This window comes from Balaenoptera musculus, chromosome 19 (assembly GCF_009873245.2).
Source record: "Balaenoptera musculus isolate JJ_BM4_2016_0621 chromosome 19, mBalMus1.pri.v3, whole genome shotgun sequence".
NCBI lineage: Eukaryota > Metazoa > Chordata > Mammalia > Artiodactyla > Balaenopteridae > Balaenoptera > Balaenoptera musculus.
The window spans coordinates 56,011,176-56,031,174 of record NC_045803.1 but is presented as its reverse complement, the minus strand read 5'-3'; the positions used below and the strand labels follow the sequence as shown (position 1 = coordinate 56,031,174).

Sequence of the window (19,999 nt, the reverse complement as noted above, 5' to 3'; positions counted from 1 at the left end):
GGCCGGATGCGAGGACCCGAGAGGACAGCGGGCACGTTCTCACGCCACCCGCGCCCTTTTACACGCTAGAGCGAGCTCGCGCGTGGGGAGCACGTGGCACGACAGACAGCGCATGGAGAGCTCCGCCTCCTACCTCGCTCCTAGCCAATGAGAGCCCATAAAGCTGTGGCCGACAGTGTGCCCAGCCAATGGGAAGGCCAGTCTCCCAGACCGTTGGATGTCGACTGAGTGGCCACCTGGCCAACAGCCTACCTCCGGGGGGCGGGGCTTCAGGTGGGAGGTGGGGATGGGGCACTGTGCACTCCCATTAGCTTCTTCTCGGCCCTTGCCTGGTATTGGGGAGGCAAAGATCAGGGGAGGGGTCTGGGGACCCAAGTCCAGCACCTCACCCCTGCTCCCGTCCTAGGATGCCTCCCAAATCACGCCACGTCATGCCAGCCTGCCCCCAGCTGCTTAATTGAGCCTGGCGGGGGCGTAGGGGCGGGGGCGGAGGGGCAGGGGGCGGAGGGGCAGGGGGGGGCGGAAAGTCGGTCCTCTTTCGATGAATGAAGGTGTTTTCAATTGCAGCAGCCCCACAGAATCTTTAGGACCTACATTTAAGAACTGTTCGCCGTAGGCCTTCCTGAAACCAACTGTAAGTGCTCCATGTGTGCTCTAGCTAAAATTACTCATTTGGTACCGTCCACCCATCCACCCCCCGATTTTTTTTTTTCCAGAAGGGATTTTGGGTTGGTTCCTAAAAATATCGCAAGACAACAATTCGTTAAGATGAGGGACTAGGGATGAAGGAGAGATAACAAAAATAAAACGAAGTTAGGGATGAAGACGAGTTACACATGGCCTGCTACGATGCAACACAGTTGCTTGAAGGGGTTGGAAATTTTAACAGTCTTGGAGCCAGTGAATGGGAAAACGTGACCAATTATTCAGTTTACAGTCTGTAAGCTTTGTCACTCTTTCTGCTGCTGCTGATTGCTACCTTTGGGTCTGAGAACACTAGCCAGGATTGGGGCAGTGTGGATACGGAGGCATAGGAGCAGCAGTTGGTAGAACCAGTAACATTTGACTCGGGAAGAGCAGCTGAGGGGAGCGGCATAGATTCAAACTCCCAAACGTTTCAAGGATTGGCATCAGGAATTATGGGGTTTTTTTCGTGTGTAGCCCAGAGAGCAGAATTATACCTAGTAGAGGGACAGCATAGCAGGTGTTCAGTAGTGGAATGATGGCTACACAAATCCACAAAGACTTCACCAGAGTCACCAAACCCAGAAACGTCACCAGTAGGAAACTGCACAAACAAATGGTGATATATTCAGACAATAGACTATTACTCAGTAATATTTTTTTTTAAATAAACAAGCTACTTTTGTGCTCACAATCACATATGTGTGTTGAGTGAAAGAAGCCAGACTAAAAAGACTATCTTTCACATGATGCTATTTATATAAAGTTCTGGAGCTGGCAAAATTAATCTGTGGTGATGACTCAGAATCATGGTAATTTCTTCAAGGAGGTAGTGACTGGCAAGTGGCACCAGGGAATTTTCTGGAGTGATGGAAATGTTCTCTGTCGTGATCTGGGTGGTGGTTATGTGGGTTTATATGTATGTAAGAACTTGATGAGTGTACACTTAAGACTTGTACACTTTACTGCATGTTAAGTATATATCAGTAACAAGAGGAAACCTGACAGCTTGTTTATAGAAAGGAAAGAAGGAAGGAGGAAATGGAATTGGCCTCCCCAAGCAGAAGCTGGATGGGTGATGTGAATAGTGATGTGGGAGGCAAAATAATGGTACCCCCAAGATGTCCACATCCTGATCGCCTCAGCCTATGACTATGTTACATCATATGGCAAGGAGAAATTACGGTTGCAGATGGAATTAAGGCTTCTAATCAGCTGAGTTTAAGAGAGGGAGATTATCTTGGATTATCTGGGTGGGCCCAATGTAATCACAAGGGTCCTTAAACCAGAAAGAGACTGAAGAGTCAAAATCAGAGAGATGGCCTTGTGAGAAAGATTCAACTGGCCATTGCTGCCTTTGAAGATGGAAGGGAGCCATGAGCCAAGGTGTGTAGGCAGCTTTCAGAGCTGAAAAAGGCAAAAAAAAAAAAAAGAAGCCTCCCCACAGCCTTCAGAAAGGAACACGGCCCTACTGAGACCCTGATTTTAGCCCAATGAGACCCATTTCAGGCTTCTGACCTCCAGAACTGTATGATGTTTTGTTGTCTAAAGCCACTAAGTTTGTGGTAATTTGTTACAACAGCAATAGGAAACTAGTATAAAAGGCCTTCAATTTTTTTGGCATACATACCCCTAAAATAATTTTGAAAGACTATGTATCCCCCAATTATTTAGTCACACGGAGTTACGAAAGGTGCAATGTCTAGTTTATTATATATTATAATCATCTTTCCAATATGTTTTCACCAAAACCATGGAGATGCAGACTTAGCTTATTCCATTTATGAAAAACACTCTCCAAATGATTTAATCGTCAAAGCTTACTCTCATAGACAAAGCACTCAGCTAAAATGGAATTACTTCTCATCAGAAACAGGCTGACTTAGCTTTTTCAATTTAAGTAAATGTGTTGATACTTTCTCAGAAGAGCCATCTCATTCATTACCTCTTCCATTGATTCAAATATGCATGAAGCATCTTCTAGCTGTTTGGGATACATCAGTGACCAACACAGACAGAAGAATCCCTGCCCTCGTAGAGGGACTTCTGGATTCTATTTCTAAGGTAGCTGAGAAGGCTGACCTAGAGGTTGAAGTCTCAGTAACATCAAGTGTCACAGCCAGCAGTTTTCTTCCTTTTTCCTTTTCTTTTTAAAAAAGATTCTTTACTGAAGTATAACATACACGCAGAAAAGTGCACGGATCATTCAGTGAATTTCCACACACGGCACAGAGCCATGTAACCAGCACTCAGATGAACGAACACAATAGTGTCAGCCCCTGGGACTTCCCCGGCGGTCCAGTGGTGAAGACTCTGCTTCCACTACAGGGGGCATGGGTTCGATCCCTGGTTGGGGAACTAAGATCCCGCATGCCGCGCAGCCAAAAATAATAATAACAATAATAAAAATAATAAAGAAAGAATTGAAAAAATATAATATATAAACGGCCCCTCTCCTGAACCCTTCCATCACTACTTCTTACTGAGCCTGCTTTTCTTAGTCTTACGGGAACTTTCTCCTGCAGGGACTCTGCTTTTTGGAATAGCCCCCTTGTTCGGCACTCATCTCAGGCAACACTCCACAGAGGAGCAAAAAGCTCGAACCATCCGAAGCCAAGCACCTCCCAGATAAAATCTATATGGATGGAAGCCAAGAATTTGGAAATTGACTCTAATTTAAAGTAATGGTTCTCAAAGTGTGGTGCCTGGGCCAGCAACATCAGCCTCACTGGAAACTCATTAGAAATGCAAATTTGGGGGGGGAGGGGAGGGTGGGACGAATTGGGAGGTTAGGTTTGACATAAATACACTACCATGTGTAAAACAGATAGCTAGTGGGAACCTGCTGTATATAGCACGGGGAGCGCAGGTCGGTGCTCTGTGAAGACCTAGATGGGTGGGACGGGGGTGGGGGTGGGAGGGAGGTCCAAGAGGGAGAGGATATAGGTACACATATAGCTGATTCACTTCATTGTACAGCAGAAACTAACACAACATTGTAAAGCAATTTTACTCCAATTAAAAAAAAAAGGAATTAAATTTAAAATAAGTAATATGTGGAATTCTAAAAAAAAAAGCAGCATAAAGTTTGTAAGGAGAAAGTTTTTTTCTGGGACTAAATTCTAAGAGGAATTCATTTAAATGAAAAAAAAGTTGAATAAAAAAAAAAAAGAAATGCAAATTCTTGGATCACATCCCAGACCTACTGAATCTGAAAATGCTGGGGGTGTGGTCCAGCAAATGGTTATAACAAGCCCTCCAGGGGATTCTGATGCACGCTCAGGTCTGAAAACTACTGGGCTGGATAAGGGTAATGTTTATGATCGCACAGTAGCTCTTAAAGATTGGCCCCCAGACAAGCAGTATCAGCGTCACCTGGGAACTCAGGAATACAAATTATCAGGTCCCACCCCGGACTCACTGAATCAGAAACTCTGTTTTAACACACCCTCCAGTTGATGCTGATGCATGCTAGAATCTGGGAACCAGTGCCTAAAGCTGTATTTGCCTGACTACTGGGAAAGCCTCATGCATTCCCAGCAGTACCTGTACTCCTATTTGGAAAGCCTGCTTCACAGGATATAAAGACAGTCAGTAGGATTCCTACTGACTAAAAAAGTGCCTGGCTTATAGTAGGTGCTCAGTGTTTGTTGAGTGAATTAATGCAACAGTCCTGTAAAGTAGGAAGTTAGTTAAGCAGAGGTGAGGTTCGCACGCCCGTCAACCTGGACTTCACTATTGGGATTTGAAGGCATTTGATTTCTACTGCCCACAGCGCCGCCTGCACTCGCATTCCCCCTCCGCCCGGGAGGTGGCGCTCTGGAGCGCCCGTGAGGCCAGGCTGGGAGGCGGGACTTCCTGCTTTCCAGGGAGCACTTCCGGCCTAGCCCAAGAGACGGGTGAACGCCGTTGTGGGGCGGTCCTGTCGAGGGCGCCCGAGCTAGGTTGCCACTCTCGGGCTACCTCGTAGCACGAGGGTCAGGCGAGCGTCACGCGGAGGTTCATTTCCCAGACGAGCACGGCACAGCCGGGGCCACGTAAGTGCGCGCGCCGCCCGGACGGGACAGAGAGGCAGGTCCCTCTGCTCAAGTCCACGGGCCCCAAGCTGTGTGGCTTTGGGACAAGTCGCCCAGTCTTTACAAAGTGGGTTATTGGCAGCCGCTGGCTCATGGAGTGGGGAGCGTCCCACTGATGTAAAGCGTGGTAGCAACAGCTGTCTGGCACACGGCGCTTGATGCGAGACCTCTGCTGTTGTTGGGTTGAAATTCTGGGGCCTGGAGGTGGAGTGGGAAGAGGTGGATAAGGGAGGGAGTGGGCGAGTAGATGTCTGAGGGGAAGGGCCGCCCGGATCCCCTCTCCCATCCCATTGCAGGCGCACTTTTTGTCGTGCCCGGCCTGGCATGAATGCAGACCCGACTGACTCTGCAGGCTTGGCGGTCTAAACGGGCCGGGAGAGCCCAGGGCGAGGGCGGGAAGTCGAGGCTGTCTTGTCTCGGGGCTTCTCTGAGGTCGTGGGCTCCACCAGCGCCTTCAGCCTGCCTGCGTTTGTTTGAGGCTGTTTGGTTCCTTTTTCCGCTCCTTCATTCATTCCTGGATTTGTTCCTTCAATTTTTGTTTTTTTGTTTTTTAAAAAAAATTTTAGATTTATTTATTCATTTATTTAATTTTTGGCTGCGTTGGGTCTTCGTTGCTGCGCGCGGGTTTTTCTCTAGTTGTGGCGAGCGGGGACTGCTCTTCGTTGCGGTGCGTGGGCTTCTCGTTGCGGTGGCTTCTCTTGTTGAGGAGTACGGGCTCTAGGCGCGCGGGTTTCAGTAGTTGTGGCGCACGGGCTCAGTAGTTGTGGCGCACGGGCTTCAGTAGTTGTGGCTCACGGGCTCTAGAGCACGGGCTCAGTAGTTGTGGCCCACGGGCTTAGTTACTCCATGGCATGTGGGATCTTCCCGGACCAGGGCTCGAACCTGTGTCCCCTGCATTGGCAGGCGGACGCTTAACCACTGCGCCACCAGGGAAGCCCTGTTCCTTCAGTTTTTATGTACTGATTGTTACCACGTAGTAAGTACCAAGGCAGTGGGGATAAAGTCTCTTCCCCACGGGGACTCTTAGAGCAGTTTGGAATTAAATAGCTTTACCTTTAAATATCTAATCACACATTGCAATGTGTGCTCTGGAGGAGGGATGCAGGGTGTTGTGGGATAGGATTGGGAGAACTGGGAGAGGCTTCCTGACTGAAAATCTGAAGGATGAGGAGGATTTTGTAGGTGGGTAGGAAGGGCAATGGTGTTCCTTTTAAGTGGAGAGATAGTGTGAAAGGGTCCTGCAGTGAAAAGACGCATTCCCGCCACTGTCCTCTCCTGCTACGGAAGAGAATGACAGCAACAGCCAGATGCCAGGAACTCAGAAATGAATCAGATACAGTTCCTGCCCCTGGAGAGCAGTCTCGAAGAAGAAATAAGGCTGTACCCATAAACCACAATTAGAATGAGGCTGACACGTGCCCTAGGAAACACACATTCACTCAGTTGGCAAGTATTTACCGGCATTTACTGTGTGGGGCACTTTGCCAGGTGCCGAGGGTACATGGATGTCCAGAGGTTACAAACTGAATGGATACAATGCAGCTGCAGTTCCGAGGGGGAAAGTTTTTGCTTACTGAGACTCCAAGGCTGGTGTTTGCTTCTGGATGCATGGGAGAGTAGTGGTTCAGAACTTGGATTTTGAATCAGGGCAGGGATCAGGCTGTTGGCCTCCGACAAGTTGCTCTTTCCCGAGCCTCGGTTTTCTGAACTCCATGATCGGGGCAGAAGAATAAAACACGTAGTGCCGTGTCTGGCAGATGCTGGCGCTCAGTAAGTGAGCACTGCTCTTATTTTTGCAGGTAATAAAAAAGAGGGATGATATGGCTGTTTATTCTTCTGGAGCACTTTGTACTTACCAAAGCCCTTTGACATAAGTTTATTATTATTCAACACACAGTCAGTTCCTTTTTTTGGAAGGTACTGTACTTGACAGTGGGAAGGCAGACAGATAAGACTCGTCTCTGGCTTTGGGGAACTTGAGTTTGTCTTGGGAGCATAGCGTAGAGTGTGGGGTGTGTAGTCTATGAACGTGTAATTATAACGTAATACATAAGAGCATGCTGGAAGCGGACCCCTCGCCACCTGTCTGACTTCGGCCCGTCACTCACCTCCTAGTTCGTTCCATGGCTACCCAGTTGTTTCTCCCATACTTCCTGCCCCAGAACTTCTGCACTTGCTGTACCCTCTTCCCAGCAGCCTTGTCATTAGCTCAGGGTATGCCGAGCGCCACCTTCTTACCGATGCTAAGACCACACCCCTCGGCCACCGCCATCCCCTCCCTCCTGGCTGGCTGGTTGGTTTTAACGTAGCACTTATTACTGTCAGGCATTAGGCGACATAGTCATTTGTTCTTTGTTATCTGCTTCCCCAAAGAAATTGTTCTCCTCTTAGGGCACTCTTCACCCTCCCAGGAGCCCCGGAAGTGGCTGTCAGGTTCAGGTCTCTGAGGAAGGCCAGGGTGGCTCCTGTTTTCCAGGATGGACTTCCCCAGCTCCCTCCCGCCCTCGTTGTTTACGACTGGCCCCCTTGGTCTGAGCGATGTCCCTGACGTGTCCTTCATGTGCAGCTGGAGAGACGCGCTGACCCTGCCGGAGTCCCTGCCCCAAGGTCCTGAGGTGAGGATGGCAGGGAGAGCCTTGGTGGCTGCAGGGTGGGTGCCGTCCCTTGGCCCCCCTATCCTAGCATTCACACCAGTTGGCAGGAGTGCAGGGTGGGGTGGCATTGGCATAAATCTGCTAAGACACAGGCTGAGCCAGAATCCCCTCCTTTGGGGACCTAGGATGCCCTGCCAACCGCAGAGGATTTACTGACCAGGAGCTGTTGGCCCCCGTCTTTTCTTCCTCTATTTGTTCAACAGATACTCACTGAACAGCCCCTACTATGTGCCAGGTGCCTTACCAGGCCCTGGGAATCCAGAGTGAGTAAGTCGGATGCGCTCCCTGCCCCATGGAACAGAGTTAGGTTGAGTGAGAATAGACGGTGAATAGACCAAAGGATAAAATCATTACAAAGTGAGAACAGCTCTGAGCGAAACTGAAAGGATGCTGAAACCGTACAGGAGGGGTGAGGTGGGGAGGGGAGGGGAGATCTCCTGGGACACGAAGGACGCCGGCTCTTTCCCCGGAAGCCTAAGCCATCTGGCTGCCACTTGGAGACAGGCTGGCTAAGGATTACGCCCGGCAGAGGCAAGTGGGCGAGAAATTTAAAAGAGACACTGGCGTTGGGCGGGAGGGGCTCCCTTGACAAGGAAGGGCTTACATCAGACCCGCCCCTGCGGGAGCCTCGCTCCTCCGTCCCCAGGTGTGGAGCTGAGCGGTCTCAGGCCAGCCCCGCAGTGGGATGGAGCAGCCTGTGGGCGTCCCAAGTAAGTGACCACAAGGTCTCCTGAGTGTAAGTGAGGCTCAAAGGCCAGGGGCTCCTGCGAGAGCCTGTGCAGCCTGGAGGTCGAGAGCACAGACTGAAGTCAGACTGCCTGGGTTCACATCCCAGCCCTTCACTTTAGTGGCTGCTGCCTGGGACAAGGGACGGCCTCGCTGTGCCTCCATTTTCTTCATCGTTAAAGTGACGATGACCGTTGTACCAGTTTGGCCGATGCCTTGGGAGGATTGAATGAGTTAATAAAAGACAAGAGTGGGTGGCAGCGCCTGGCCCGGCGCACACTCACTGTTCTGTTGTGGCCACGGTTGTGTTTCCTCAGAACGCGGCGCCGCACGTGGCCAAGGGCCTGCTCTGGGAGCCGGATACCCCTGGGCCGCTGCCCTTGCTGCCTCCTGGTCCCGGTAAGGATCTTGGCCTTGGGGCCCCCTCCCAAGCTGCTCCCCGCTGCTCCTCTCCCCCAGCTCCCGCGCGAGGCCTTTCCTCTCCCTGCTGATTGTGCCCTACAGGGCCCTTGGCACCTCCAGGCACCTAGGACACCTGGTTCCATTTCCGGGCCCTTCCGCAGCCTCACTCTTCCCTCAGATCCCTGGGACCCCGGCGTGACTGCCCAGGATCTGCTTTTCCGGGGAGGTTACCAGTTCCGTAGACAGCCCCAAGCCGTGCTGGACGTTACTGAGCAGGTAAGCGGCCCCACGGTGCGCAGTGCCACGCGGCCGGGGCTGTGCCTAGTGACCTGGCCTCCTTTCCTCCTGCAGCTCAGCCGGTTCTTGTGGGACCATGGGGACATAGCCTTTGCACCCCTGGGGAAGCTGATGCTGGAGAATTTCAAACTGGAGGGAGCACGGGTGAGTAACCTCTCGCCAGCCGGGAGAGGGGGCTCCCCACTTCCCGTCGGGGTAAGCCCTAGGGCGTGTGAGCTTGACGAGGCCTCTCCACACAGGGCCGCTCTAAGAAGAAGACAGTGGTCAGCGTGAAGAGGCTGCTCCAGGACCTCGGTGGACACCAGCCCTGGGGGCAAGTGGCTAGTGAGACAGGACGGGATGGGTATGCCTAGCTGGTGGTGGGGCTGTGGAGGGAACCAGGGCCTGGATGCTGGTTTCCATCAGGTTGCTTCCACACGCCCCGTGCAGTCACGGGCCACGCTGCCCCATGCAGAGCTCCCAGCTGCACAGGCCGCGTGAGGGAGAAAAGAACGGAAGCTCATGCACTGCAGGCACGGCTGCATCCAGGTGTTCAGGTGTTAATAGGGCTCTTCATTTTCTCATCCTCTTGCCTCTGCTTGGCTTAATTCCTAGACGGGCTGCTTCCAGGTGGCAGCAAGGTGGTTTATGATGCCAGGGAAAGGGCTAGTGTCCTTCCTGAGGCGCCAGCACAAGTCCCGGGAGCGGTGTGGTCGGCTTGGCTGGGCTTGGGTGTCATGCCCATCGTGAGCCGATCCCTGTGGCCGGGCGATGGCGGACTCCACGTGGCCAGGCCTGGATCGTGTGACTGCGGCACGGGAACAGGGTGGGCTGGTTTCCCGGAGGAGGAAGTTCTAGGGTGATGAAGAATGCGTCTGCTACGCCTGGCCTCCCTCGGGATGGCACCCAGCCCTCCTCCCCATCAGCCACAGCCTGACCCTCCTCCTCCCGCCCCCAGCTGTCCCTGGGCTTACCTCAGCCACCGCCAGCGCCGGTTCTCCATCCTTGGGGGCCCGATCCTCAGCACGTCGGTGGCGAGCCTCCTGGGGGAGCTGCTGCACGAGGAGCTGGCCCTGCGGTGGGAGCAGCTGCTCCTGGACGACGCCTTCACTGGGGGCGCACTGGCCTGGGTGCCCGGCAGGACGCCCAGGGCTGGGCAGCTGGTCTACCCCGCAGGAGGCGCCCTGGACAGGCTGTGTATCCTCCCTCGCTGGGCATGCTCTAGGGACAGGCGGGAAGTTGGGAGCCTTGAGTGGCCATAACGCGTGAACTTATCCTTAGCGAGATGCCCAGACTTCCAGAAGGTCAGCCTGACCCCAGGCAGTGAGCCCCGGGTTCTGGGAGGCCCTGGCCATATCCGGCTCCGGGGACCTGTCCGGCAGGTGGTGACCCACACCGTGCAGGGAGAAGGTAAGGCCCATAGACACCTCCCCCGTCCACTCACTGACCTGTTGCCTGACCCTGACCCTCTCCATCCCTCAGCTCTGCTGGCTGTCCGCTCTGACTACCACTGTGCCTTGTGGAAGGTCAGTAAGCAGGGGCAGCCGGCCCCTCTCCAGGTGTTGCAGGTCGAGAAGGGGGCCACAGGGATCAGCCTCAGGTGAGGGGCTCACTGAGGCTGGTCTGCGTGGAGATGGGCGTGGGAGAAGGGGGTGGCCTGGCATTCATCACGTGTGTGCCCTGTAGCCCTCACCTGCCTGGAGAGCTGGCCATCTGCAGCCGTTCCGGAGCCATCTGTCTGTGGAATCCCCAGGACGGGTAACGCCCCTTCCCCATAAAAACCCTCCACCCCAACCAGCGGCTCCCGCAGAACCCGGCCCATGTCCTGGACCCCAGGCCAGGTCACCCCAGTCTCCCCCCATCAGCCGGTCTCCCCACCATGGCTGGCCTATCTCCCCAAGGCTGCGGCAAATCTACAAGGACCCCGAGACCCTTGTGTTCCGGGACCCCTCTCCCTGGCGTTGGGCAGACTTCACCGCCCACCCTCGAGTGCTGACTGTGGGTGATCGCACCGGAGTGAAGATGGTGGACACTCAGGTGAGGGGGCAGAGCAGGTCCATGGCGGGGATGGGGTGGGGGGCCTCCCCCGAGAGGGCGTGATGAGCTGCAGGGCCAGCTGCAGCAGGTGGCACCACGGATGGCGGACCGTGGCTGGCTGACCTGGCCGTGTCCCCCAGGGCCCGCCGGGCTGTGGTCTGCTGCTTTTTCGTGGAGGGGCAGAAGCATCGTGCCAGAAAGGGGAGCGGGTCCTGCTCACCCAGTACCTGGGGGAGTGCGGCCCTGAGTGCCTGCACCCCACGCTCCACCTCATCTGCACCCAGGTGAGCGACACCTTCCCCTCCTCTCCGTCCTGCACCGTCTCAGGCGGTCAATGGAGACGGTCCTGGACAGCTGCTGGGGAAGGGGGAAGGGCGTGGGCGTGGGGGGCAGTGGCCAGAGCTGGACAGTCCCCCCGTGTCCGGAAGGGGAGAGGAGGTCTGGCTCCGCCCCGCCCCCTCAGGACCCTGGGTGTTAGTGGGTGTGTCTCGGGCGTATGTGCCAGGGTCAGGTGAGGTTGGGGGAGGCTGGGGGAAAGCCTCTCTCAAGAGCCCTTCTCCCAGCAAGGCCATCAGGACAGGGGACGGTGCCACCTGCTCGGCGGTGCCTCCTGTGCGGGGCTGGGCAGCTGAAGCTGGAGAGGCGGTCAGGGCCGGTCCCGGCGTGCTGAGACTTACCCTGAGAGCCACGTGGGGCCCCGGAGGGGGCCACCCAGCGGGACCTGTCCCGTCCCTCTCTCCCACGCCTCAGCCACGTCCCCTCTGTCTTCTTCCTGGGCCCCCAGTTCTCGCTCTACCTGGTGGATGAGCGCCTCCCCTTGGTGCCCCTGCTGAAGTGGAACCACGGCCTCCCCTCCGCGCCCCTGCTGGCCCGGCTGCTGCCCCCGCCCCGCACAGGCCTCCCGCGGCCGCTGCTCCTGGCGGGCCAGGGTGGGGAGCTGCAGCTGCTGCACGTCGCAGGTGAGGGCCGGCGCGGGCGGGAGGCGGGCAGGAGGGCGGGCGGGGCCGGGCCCGGGCAGGGCCTCAGCTGTCTGTCCCTCCTCCAGGAGAGGGGGCCTCCACGCCCCGGCTGGCAGGGCCCCCCCAGTCTCTCCCTTCCAGGAGCGACTCCCTCTCTGCCTTCCCCCTGCTGGAGCCCAAGAGTCAGTGGCGGCTGCAGGAACGTCTGAAAGCACCAGCCATAGGTGCGCTGGGGCAGGGGAGTGGGTTTGGGGAGCCGCACCGCACCAGGCTGTGGGGTCACGGCCCTTCCGCCTCCAGGCCTGGCCGCCGCCATCCCGCCCTCCGCTTCCACGCCGGTGCTGTCGCTCTTCCAACTGTCGGCGGCTGGAGACGTCTTCCACCAGCGCCTCCACCTCCAGGGAGAGCCCGGGCCTGACTCTCCTGCCCCCACGGCTTCCTGGACCCCCCAGGCCACTGCCTCCTGCAGCCGGTGGCTGAAGGCCCTGCTGGAGGTGCCCCCGGCTCCCCCCGTGTGGGCTGCACCCACCTTCTCCCACCGCCGCCTGCTGGGCTGCTTTGAGCCTCAGAAGGCAGAGGGCAAAGCGCCAGAGGGTCTTCGCACGGCCATGGCCAAAGGGCGTCTCCTGCAGCCGAGGGACCTGGGCTTGCTCCCCACGGAAGAGCGGGCCCCCGCCCCCGAGCCAGGCCCCGAGGACGAGCTCAGCGAGCGTTTGGAGGCAGCCTGGGAGGGCCAGGCGGCGGCCTGGTGGGAGAGGCGGCGGGGCAGCGGCTCGGGGCCCGGCAAACAGCCCAAGCGGCACAAGCGCCGGACTCAACTGTCCAGCACCTTCTCCTCACTCAGCGGCCGCTTAGACCTCTCAGACGCCGCCAGCCCCCCTCCCAGCCCAGAGCGGACACTGCCCGAGGCCAGGCCTCAGCCCCCAGTGACCCCGCCCGCCCAGGAGTCCACCCAGGAGCTGTGGGCCCGGGGCGTCCCCTCGGAGCGGCAGCAGACCCTCCGGGACTACATGGCTGAGCTGCCGCTCCGAGGGGACGCCCCGGGGGCTGCCTCTGTGCCTTCCTCCCAGGCCTCCAGCGTCCGGGCCACCCCCTCCCGGCAGCGGGCAGCCGTCCGCCCCGGCTCTCAGCCGCACTGGAAGAAGCCCCGCATGGGCTTCTGACGCCCGGGGAAGCTGCCCCCCACCTCCAGGGAGCCCTTTGTCCTGGATAAGCTGTGCCTTTTGTGGTTGAAACGGGCCAGGGTGCAGACCTTCCTGCTTTTTGAAGGCCTTCGTGACTGCGGGAGACATTCAGAAGCGATTTGAGTCCACGTTGGAGGAAGGAGGACAAGGTAGTCGTTTCTCCTGTAGCTCGTGCTCCCAGGGGCACGTTGAGAAGTCCTGGGAGCCCCGTCCTGAAGGTCAGTGTCGCCAGGATCCCCTCCAGCCGACAGTGTCGTGCTGGAAAGCGGGGGCTCCAGGTGGCCGAGGGCTCCGCCACGCACGGGCCCCCGGGGACGTGGCGAGTGACGGTGAAGTGAGCTGCCCAGCCTGCCGGTGCTCCGCTGCTGGGTGTTAGGTGTGTGTGTGTGTGAAGCGGTTTCTAGCACCATCTAACGTTTTGTAGAGGGAGGCACTTTGGACCCACGTTTAGGGGTTGAATAAACTTGTCACCTGAGCCTGGTTTTGAACGATCAAGTTTCTCAGGCTAGGCTGCGTTCCCTTACTTGGCTTTCGACATTCAGCGCGTCAGGTTCGCTTCCTCCGCAGCTCTGTGGCTCCGGTGAAGAGTCTGCCCTCTTGCAGGGAAAACACCCCCTGGGAATGACACAGGGCCCTGGGGCGGGACCTAGGTTTCTGATCACATGTGAAGAGAGGAATGGTCCTTGTCTCGGGTACCTGATGAAGTGAATCACGTGTGACTCACCGGACATCAAATAAGCCAATAACATGGGGACTTGCGTGGGTGCTAGAATGTTTACAGTGCTCAAGGGAGACATTTACAGTTAACATGGTTTATTCTGCAAATAACCAGGGGTTGTGTTAGGCTTTGAGAGCAGGGAGCACAGAGCCATCCACGTCTGGGGCCCTGCACGCCCTCAGTAACTGCAGCTCTTTGAAGGGAAGGGGAGCCCAGCCAAGGGGGTGACCTGCCCCTGCTGGGGGGTCAGGCCGGGGCCTGTCCCTGTTAGTCCAAGAGCAGAGGGGCTGCCTTGGGCTCAGTGCAGGCCAAATTCAATGTCGCCCCAGTCTTCTCTGGCCTTGGGCTCCGGGCACTCCTCAGGCTCCGTCTCAGACTGGACTTCATCCTTTTCAGGGCTGTTCCCTAAAGAGCCAGGAAATGGGTAACTCGGTGTTCTTGGGAAGTGCGGCCAGCCCTCACCCCTTCCCGCATGCGGGCCTCGGGGCAGCTACGCAAGCTGGTGTTCAGCAAGAAGCCTGGCTGCCATCCGGTGTGGATTACAGCGGGCGTTGTCTGCGTTCAACAGCTCCCGAGTTGGATACCCGGAGGCACAAACCTGAACACAGAGCTACCCCCAGTGCGCTGTGACCAGCAAGCACTAGCCAGCTTCCCCCAAAGTGCCTCTCCCTGGTCATGGGCACAGGCCCCAGCGCCAGGCCGGCGGGCGTGTCGGGGTGTGGCTTTACCGGTCCCACCCAGCCGGGCACTGTGGGCACCGTCCCCGCCTGCTGAAGCTCCCTTCCCGGCCAGCACCATCTCACAGTCATTCATCCTGGTCCTGGGCCTTCACGTGGAAGACCCACACCCTCCGGCCAGCTGCCACCCTCGTTTTGTCCCATATTCCCAGCTGCGGTATCACCGGTCCCCTCCTTCCCTCAGCAGCCTTGGTCTGGAAGGGCCAAGGATGGGGAAGGTCGGGGAGGGGGTCGGTCTGGCAGCTCGCTGGCCCCGGCCGACGACTTAGGAACATGCTCTAGCGATCTCCGTGGTCTCTGGAGAGGTCGTGAGTGACCCCTCTGAGAACCCGGGTATTCCTAGGGCAAAGGCCCAGGGGGCCACCCGCTCTGGGTTTGGGTGGTCCACAGTCCATTTCCCCCTGAGAAGCTTTTGGCCCCTGTAGCCTTGAAAGTTGGGTGACACTACCTGGAGGGGAGGCCAGAAGCAGGTCCCCATCCCTGTCCTCGCTGCACGGGGCTGGCGCGGCTTCCCTTTCGCAGGCTGGGGGCCAGGGTGGTCGCCCTGAAGGCTCATCGTCGTCCAGCTCCTGGATCAGTGGGCGAGGGGCCTTGGTGTCTCTCCTGTGGGTTTCCAAGTCCCTCTCTGCTGCTGCTTTAAATATGCCTGTAAAGGGCGTCTCCGTCTCGGCCTTCCTGCAGGTGTCCTTGGAGACTGCGAATATATTGGAAAGGGTGTCTGTGGGTGTGTTTTCCAGCACTGGGAGTGAGGTGTAGTCTAGTTCAGGGTCACTGTCGTCACTCAGGCTCGAGATGGCTGTAATCTTTGGAAAGCACATCTTCTGTTAAAAGAGAAAAGATGTATTTGAACATTTCTGTTTTCACCATAGTCTCTAAAATGCACAATGCTAATTCGGCTTTTTTATTCCATCACACTGTGGGCCCGAGGGAGCACAGCACTCGCTGCTTGAAAATCCGGCCTCAGGATGGACACTCCTTGGCAGCCGTCTGTGAGCCCTGGAGACCACGGTGAGCTCTGCAGCCAGGTCTCCACTCCCTCCGGCCCTCGTCAGGTCTCCGTGTGGTACGGCCCTCGCCCACTCTGTTCCTGCTGCACCAACACCCTCCTGGGTCCCTGAACGGTTCATCTGTGAGCCTTGGCTTCTGACGGGCTCCGCCTTCACCCGGCCACCTAGTCGTGCTTTGGAGGTCAGGCCCCCACGGAACTGTGGTCTCCTGTGTCTGTGTCCCTCCTTCGATGACGAGCTCCTGCCCTGAGATTACACCTTAGGCTTCCCTCTCCTTGGGCCCCCCGGGGATGGCCCACACTGGCTCTCAGTACCGCCAGAGGGAGGAGGGTCGGGTCACCTTGGGAGAGGTCCCTATAGGGCCTTCTATGCTCTCCTCCCTCCCTTCCCCTGCCCGTGTGTCGCTGTGGTACAGACATTCACTAGATGAACATACGGACACATCAAAAGGATAGAAAAAATGTTCAGATAATTATGTACAGAACATGATTATTAAAAATCAGTGATAAAAGATCTGTTCAAAAAAACCAAAGCGGCTAGTGGTGACGCCTCAGCAAGGGGAGCAACAGTAAACAGCCGCATTTCCTTAGGTGAGGCGAGAAGGCTTCAAGCACCAAGCACAAAGGGCTCGCAGCTTCCCGAGATACCTGGTCAGTGACGGGGCTGGAAGGGAAGGTGGGACTGGGGGGATGTGTGAGAGGTCACCTTGTGCTGGTCTCCCGGAGGTCCGCCCGCATCCACGTCTTCCAAGTCAGGCAGGTCCTGGAAGAGAAGACGACCCCCGTCAGCAGGAGGGCACGCTCCCAACGCCCGGTCCACGGGCCAGACGCGGCCGCACAGCCAACCAAGCCTGCGCTACGTGCTCCGAGTGTGGAGGGGCCCGCGGAGTGACCCAGGCCACTCAGGCCACGTGCACGCTCGAAACACACGCAGAGGCAACACCAGGTACCTGGATCTGATCGGTGAAAGAGATTTGCAAGGTGTGACATGTTTCAAAAATTTCCACCTCTTTCTCCACTTCACTTTGGTGTTACTCACCCAGTTCATCTGGGGGGAAACGTACCTCCTATACACAAATTTGTCTTAGGACTCTATGTGGCATAAAACGAGTCTATTTTGGACCTCCCCCAAAGTAGGGGGGCTTTTCTGTTTTGTGCTGTGCTTGGGGGTATCTTCATCTATAGCACCCCGTCCAGAGTGTGAGGCAGGCACAGTGTGTGGTTAGATGCATGGGCTCTGGAGCCACACTGCCTGCGTTGCTACTCCTGCTCCATCGTTGCCTGGCTGTGTAGCCTTGGGCAAGTTGCTTAACCTCTCTGTTTCTCAATTTCCTCATCTGTAAAATGGGGATGACAATGGTACCTATGTCTTAGAGTTATTGGAAGGGTTAAATCAATCGATAACAAGATGTGTTTAAAATAGTGCCGGACAAAGAGGAAGAACAGTCAGTACTAGCTTAGTGTTGGGGTCCTGTATACGGTCAGTTACCAAATGTTAGGGAAGAATTGCCCACTTTTGTTTGTCATATGTATATGCAGGCCCAGAAAACCAGAAACCCACTCTGAATATTGGCTGTACTCAGTTGAACACTTATTGAGCCACGTGAAATTGTGAGGTTGGGAATGAAACACCCGTGTAGGAGTTTATGGAAGAAGCGGGCGGGGGCAGGCGAAGCTGCGCACACGGCTTGAACAGAAGGAGCTCACTCGTGGGCAGAGAGGCGGGCCGTCCTCCGGGCGAGCAGGGTGTGAGGCTACAGGTGGGGGGCACCGGCCCCCACCCCTCGCCCCACCAAAGCACCGTTCCCGGGGGTCATGGCAAAGTGTGTACGTCCCCGGAGACCCATTCCTGTGGGCACAGCATGTCAAACTGTTATCAGAGCGGAAGGGCTTCAGGGAGGAGGGCCATGCTCCGGGCCGTGATCAGTCCCAAGGTCAGGCGGCCCCTCACTGAACAAGCCCCAGGGGACGGGCCGCTGGACAGCCAGGCCAGGCCAGGGTGCAGGAGCAGCGAGAAGCCAGGAGGACGGGCAGCTGTCCACAGAGGATGAGGCTCTGACGATCAAGGGCAGCTTTCGCAACAGTTGTGTATACGGCCAGCCAGGCAGAGCTGCTTTCAGTGTAGCTTCTTTGGGGAAAACACGTCAAGAGTTTTGTAGATGTAGTTCAAGGGGACTCATCTGGGCCATCACTTCTCAGTCTTGAAGGTGCACAGGCACGGACCCCCCTGGGGGAGGGCTTATTAACTGCAGGTTCTGAGCAGTGGGTCTGGGGTGGGGCCCGGGGTTCTGCCTCCTGAGCAGCCCTCAGGGGAGACCATGCCTGCTGGCCCAAGGGCCACACTCTGGGCAGCGAGGATTTGGAAGTTTTGTGTCTGATCTGATACCGGCTGTACCGCAGGTACTTCTCTGCAGATGTACCAATTACGTACGTCGATGAAGAGCTTCTCCTTCGTCTCCAGTCGGACGGCTTCCAAGTCTTCAGCTCCACAGAGCTCTGTACCTGATGCACTTTCAGTGGCCACAGTCTGGGGAGCTGATTCTAAGGAACAACAAAGAGTTATATTAATCTTGGAGTTAGTTTCATACATGGTGGACAGACGGGCAAACCCGAGGTTAAGGCGATTCCAAGAGGAAGGACAAAACCCTCGGGTCTGAAAGCCTCCAGCCCCTGTGACAGGAGCTGCAAGAATCCCAGGTTAGGACAAGATTATGTCTGAAAGGAAAGGGAGACAGCTGCCCCCTTTCTGGAGCCTGGAGATGGAAGCACCAGCCAGGAATCCGTGAAGAATACGCAGGAACCTTGGAAAAGGCATGATTGATGGGCAAGGAGATGAAGAAAGAAAGGCCGTGGTGCCAAAGGCCAAGTTTCACAGCCCCTCCTGCTGCACGAGCGTCAGGGAGACCTGTGAAGTCACCGCAGGGTTGCCTGTGGAACGTGGAGTCCAGACGGGGCTTGTCTTCCTCCCCCAGGCCCCTCCTGTCCTGCCCTCTGCTTCCTCTCCAGTCTCCATGATTAGAGATGAATAGCCCCGCTCTGCTCATGACACGCTGGTCCGCTGTCTGCCCTGAGGACTGGCCGTGCCCAGTTGGACTTGAGAGCCACATTGGGGCACCCGTTTAGAATGAAACAAGGGGGACTTCCCTGGTGGCGCAGCGGTTAAGAATCCACCTGCCAGTGCAGGGGACACGGGTTCAATCCTTGGTCCGGGAAGATCCCACATGTCGCAGAGCAGCTAAGCCTGTGCACCACAACTACTGACCCTGCTCTCTAGAGCCCGCGAACCGCAGCTACTGAACCCGCGTGCCACAAGTACTGAAGCCCGCGCGCCTACAGCCCATGCTCCGCAACAAGAGAAGCCACCACAATGAGAAGCCCGTGCACCGCAACGAAGAGTAGCTCCTGCTCGCCACAACTGGAGAAAGCCCGCACGCAGCAACGAAGACCCAAAGCAGCCAAAAATAAATAAATAAAATAAAATAGGCAAAGTAGATAAATAGATGTTTAAAAAAAGAATGATATAAGGAAGTGGGCAGGGGCTTCTGGGGCTGCTGTGGACGATCCCAGGCCCACCTCCCAGGCCCGGTTTGTCGTGGTCTCTTCCACTTGGCTGTGCCCATGGCTTCGCAGCTTCTAATTACGACAGCAGTCTGCTTCCCCTCCAACGAGCCCTTCCCCCGGACCCCTGTGTCCTGCTCGTGGCACCGTGGCGTCCAGCTTCCCAGCCAGCAGAAGCTTTAGTCCAGGCAGCTGCCAAGTCCCTTTGTTTCCTAAAACCTGCCTGCTTAGGCTTTGTGTGCCGGGAAAAGGCGAGGCAGGGAAGAGACTACAGTTGTTGGGCGTGTTCCTTACGTTGCCTCATGCGATCCGTGGCAGAGACTGTTCCCACTTCGCAGGGGCTAGAACGGGCTCCGAGAGGTTTTGTGGCTTGCTTGATGTGGCTCAGCTGGTTACGGGGCTGGACTTGGGTCTGACCTCAGGGTGTCTGTCTACCAAATTCGCTGCCTCACCTGTTCACAGTGTTTTAATGAAACACATGTGTCATTCCCTGTACCATTTTGGCGACCACTGGAAGGAAGCTAAGGCTCCTCTAGACAGAGTGTCATCAGATAGAGGTGGGACACGTGTGTCTCCGTGACGGTATGCGCTCACGTCACGTTTCCCCTGGTCCTGATACTTAGACTCAACATCGGGATGGGGAGCTATTCAAGCCTCCGAGCCCTGACTCGGTCCCCAGGCAGCCTTCCCTGGTTCCTGACTCCATGAGGAGAGAGGATGAGCCCAGGAAACGCAGCAGAGCTGCTCGTACCGTTTATCTCCTAATTTCCTGCATCCTTCACGAGGCCTCGTGACTTGTAAGGAAAGACGGTGCGCCATGCAAGAAAGGTAAATGGAAAAGTGATTTTTTTTAAACAGATGGCTTTTATATTTAAATTTGCTTTTCTTGGGGTTGAGTAACTTGCGTGGAAGAGGGACCTCCTTGTTCTGACAGCCCAGCTCCCCTCTTGGGACTCAGGACACCCAGAGGGTTTAGCTCAGT

General features: G+C 56.4%; 2 protein-coding genes and 1 long non-coding RNA gene across 9 annotated transcripts in view; 2 read left to right on the top strand and 1 right to left on the bottom strand.

Annotated features, from left to right (window-relative positions):
• The first annotated feature begins 4,575 nt into the window (after positions 1-4,575).
• Positions 4,576-13,473, top strand: TAF1C (TATA-box binding protein associated factor, RNA polymerase I subunit C). Of its 6 annotated transcripts, XM_036833904.1 has the most exons (15): positions 4,576-4,721; positions 7,152-7,375; positions 8,458-8,539; positions 8,721-8,818; positions 8,894-8,983; positions 9,079-9,152; positions 9,777-10,015; positions 10,112-10,228; positions 10,301-10,418; positions 10,505-10,576; positions 10,720-10,855; positions 10,996-11,139; positions 11,640-11,814; positions 11,901-12,038; positions 12,115-13,473. In XM_036833904.1, exons 2-15 carry the CDS (start codon positions 7,238-7,240, stop codon positions 12,975-12,977), a joined length of 2,484 nt encoding a protein of 827 aa, XP_036689799.1. In that variant the 5' UTR covers positions 4,576-4,721; positions 7,152-7,237; the 3' UTR covers positions 12,978-13,473. The 6 variants fall into 6 exon arrangements, with proteins under 6 accessions (XP_036689799.1, XP_036689797.1, XP_036689796.1 ...); XM_036833902.1 differs by having other exon boundaries at positions 7,237-7,375; positions 8,721-8,983; XM_036833901.1 differs by having other exon boundaries at positions 7,172-7,375; positions 8,721-8,983.
• Positions 13,471-19,999, bottom strand: part of DNAAF1 (dynein axonemal assembly factor 1) — a 27,254-nt gene continuing 20,725 nt past the window's right edge. The window contains exons 9-12 of one of the 2 annotated variants that reach the window (XM_036833907.1): positions 17,891-18,000; positions 16,166-16,222; positions 14,902-15,274; positions 13,471-14,121 (exon numbers count right to left, since the gene is read on the bottom strand). In XM_036833907.1, the coding sequence (XP_036689802.1) occupies positions 14,015-14,121; positions 14,902-15,274; positions 16,166-16,222; positions 17,891-18,000 (647 nt within the window). In that variant the 3' untranslated portion in view covers positions 13,471-14,014. Of the gene's footprint in view, positions 15,275-16,165; positions 16,223-17,890; positions 18,001-19,999 lie in introns of both variants that reach the window. The other variant, XM_036833906.1, reaches the window with a different exon arrangement.
• LOC118885304 overlaps positions 16,136-19,999 on the top strand; it is a 6,250-nt gene continuing 2,386 nt past the window's right edge. The window contains exons 1-2 of the long non-coding RNA XR_005017481.1: positions 16,136-16,405; positions 19,641-19,845. This is a non-coding gene — a long non-coding RNA (uncharacterized LOC118885304). The remainder of the gene's footprint in view (positions 16,406-19,640; positions 19,846-19,999) is intronic.

What these genes read in the sequence shown, in the direction of transcription:
- TAF1C (XM_036833902.1), top strand. Translation starts at nt 7,238, where the DNA reads ATGGACTTCCCCAGCTCCCTCCCGCCCTCGTTGTTTACGACTGGCCCC. An exon ending in CCACACCGTGCAGGGAGAAG is followed by an intron (nt 10,229 to 10,300) that starts GTAAGGCCCATA and finishes TCCATCCCTCAG; the next exon opens with CTCTGCTGGCTGTCCGCTCT. An exon ending in GCCACAGGGATCAGCCTCAG is followed by an intron (nt 10,419 to 10,504) that starts GTGAGGGGCTCA and finishes TGTGCCCTGTAG; the next exon opens with CCCTCACCTGCCTGGAGAGC.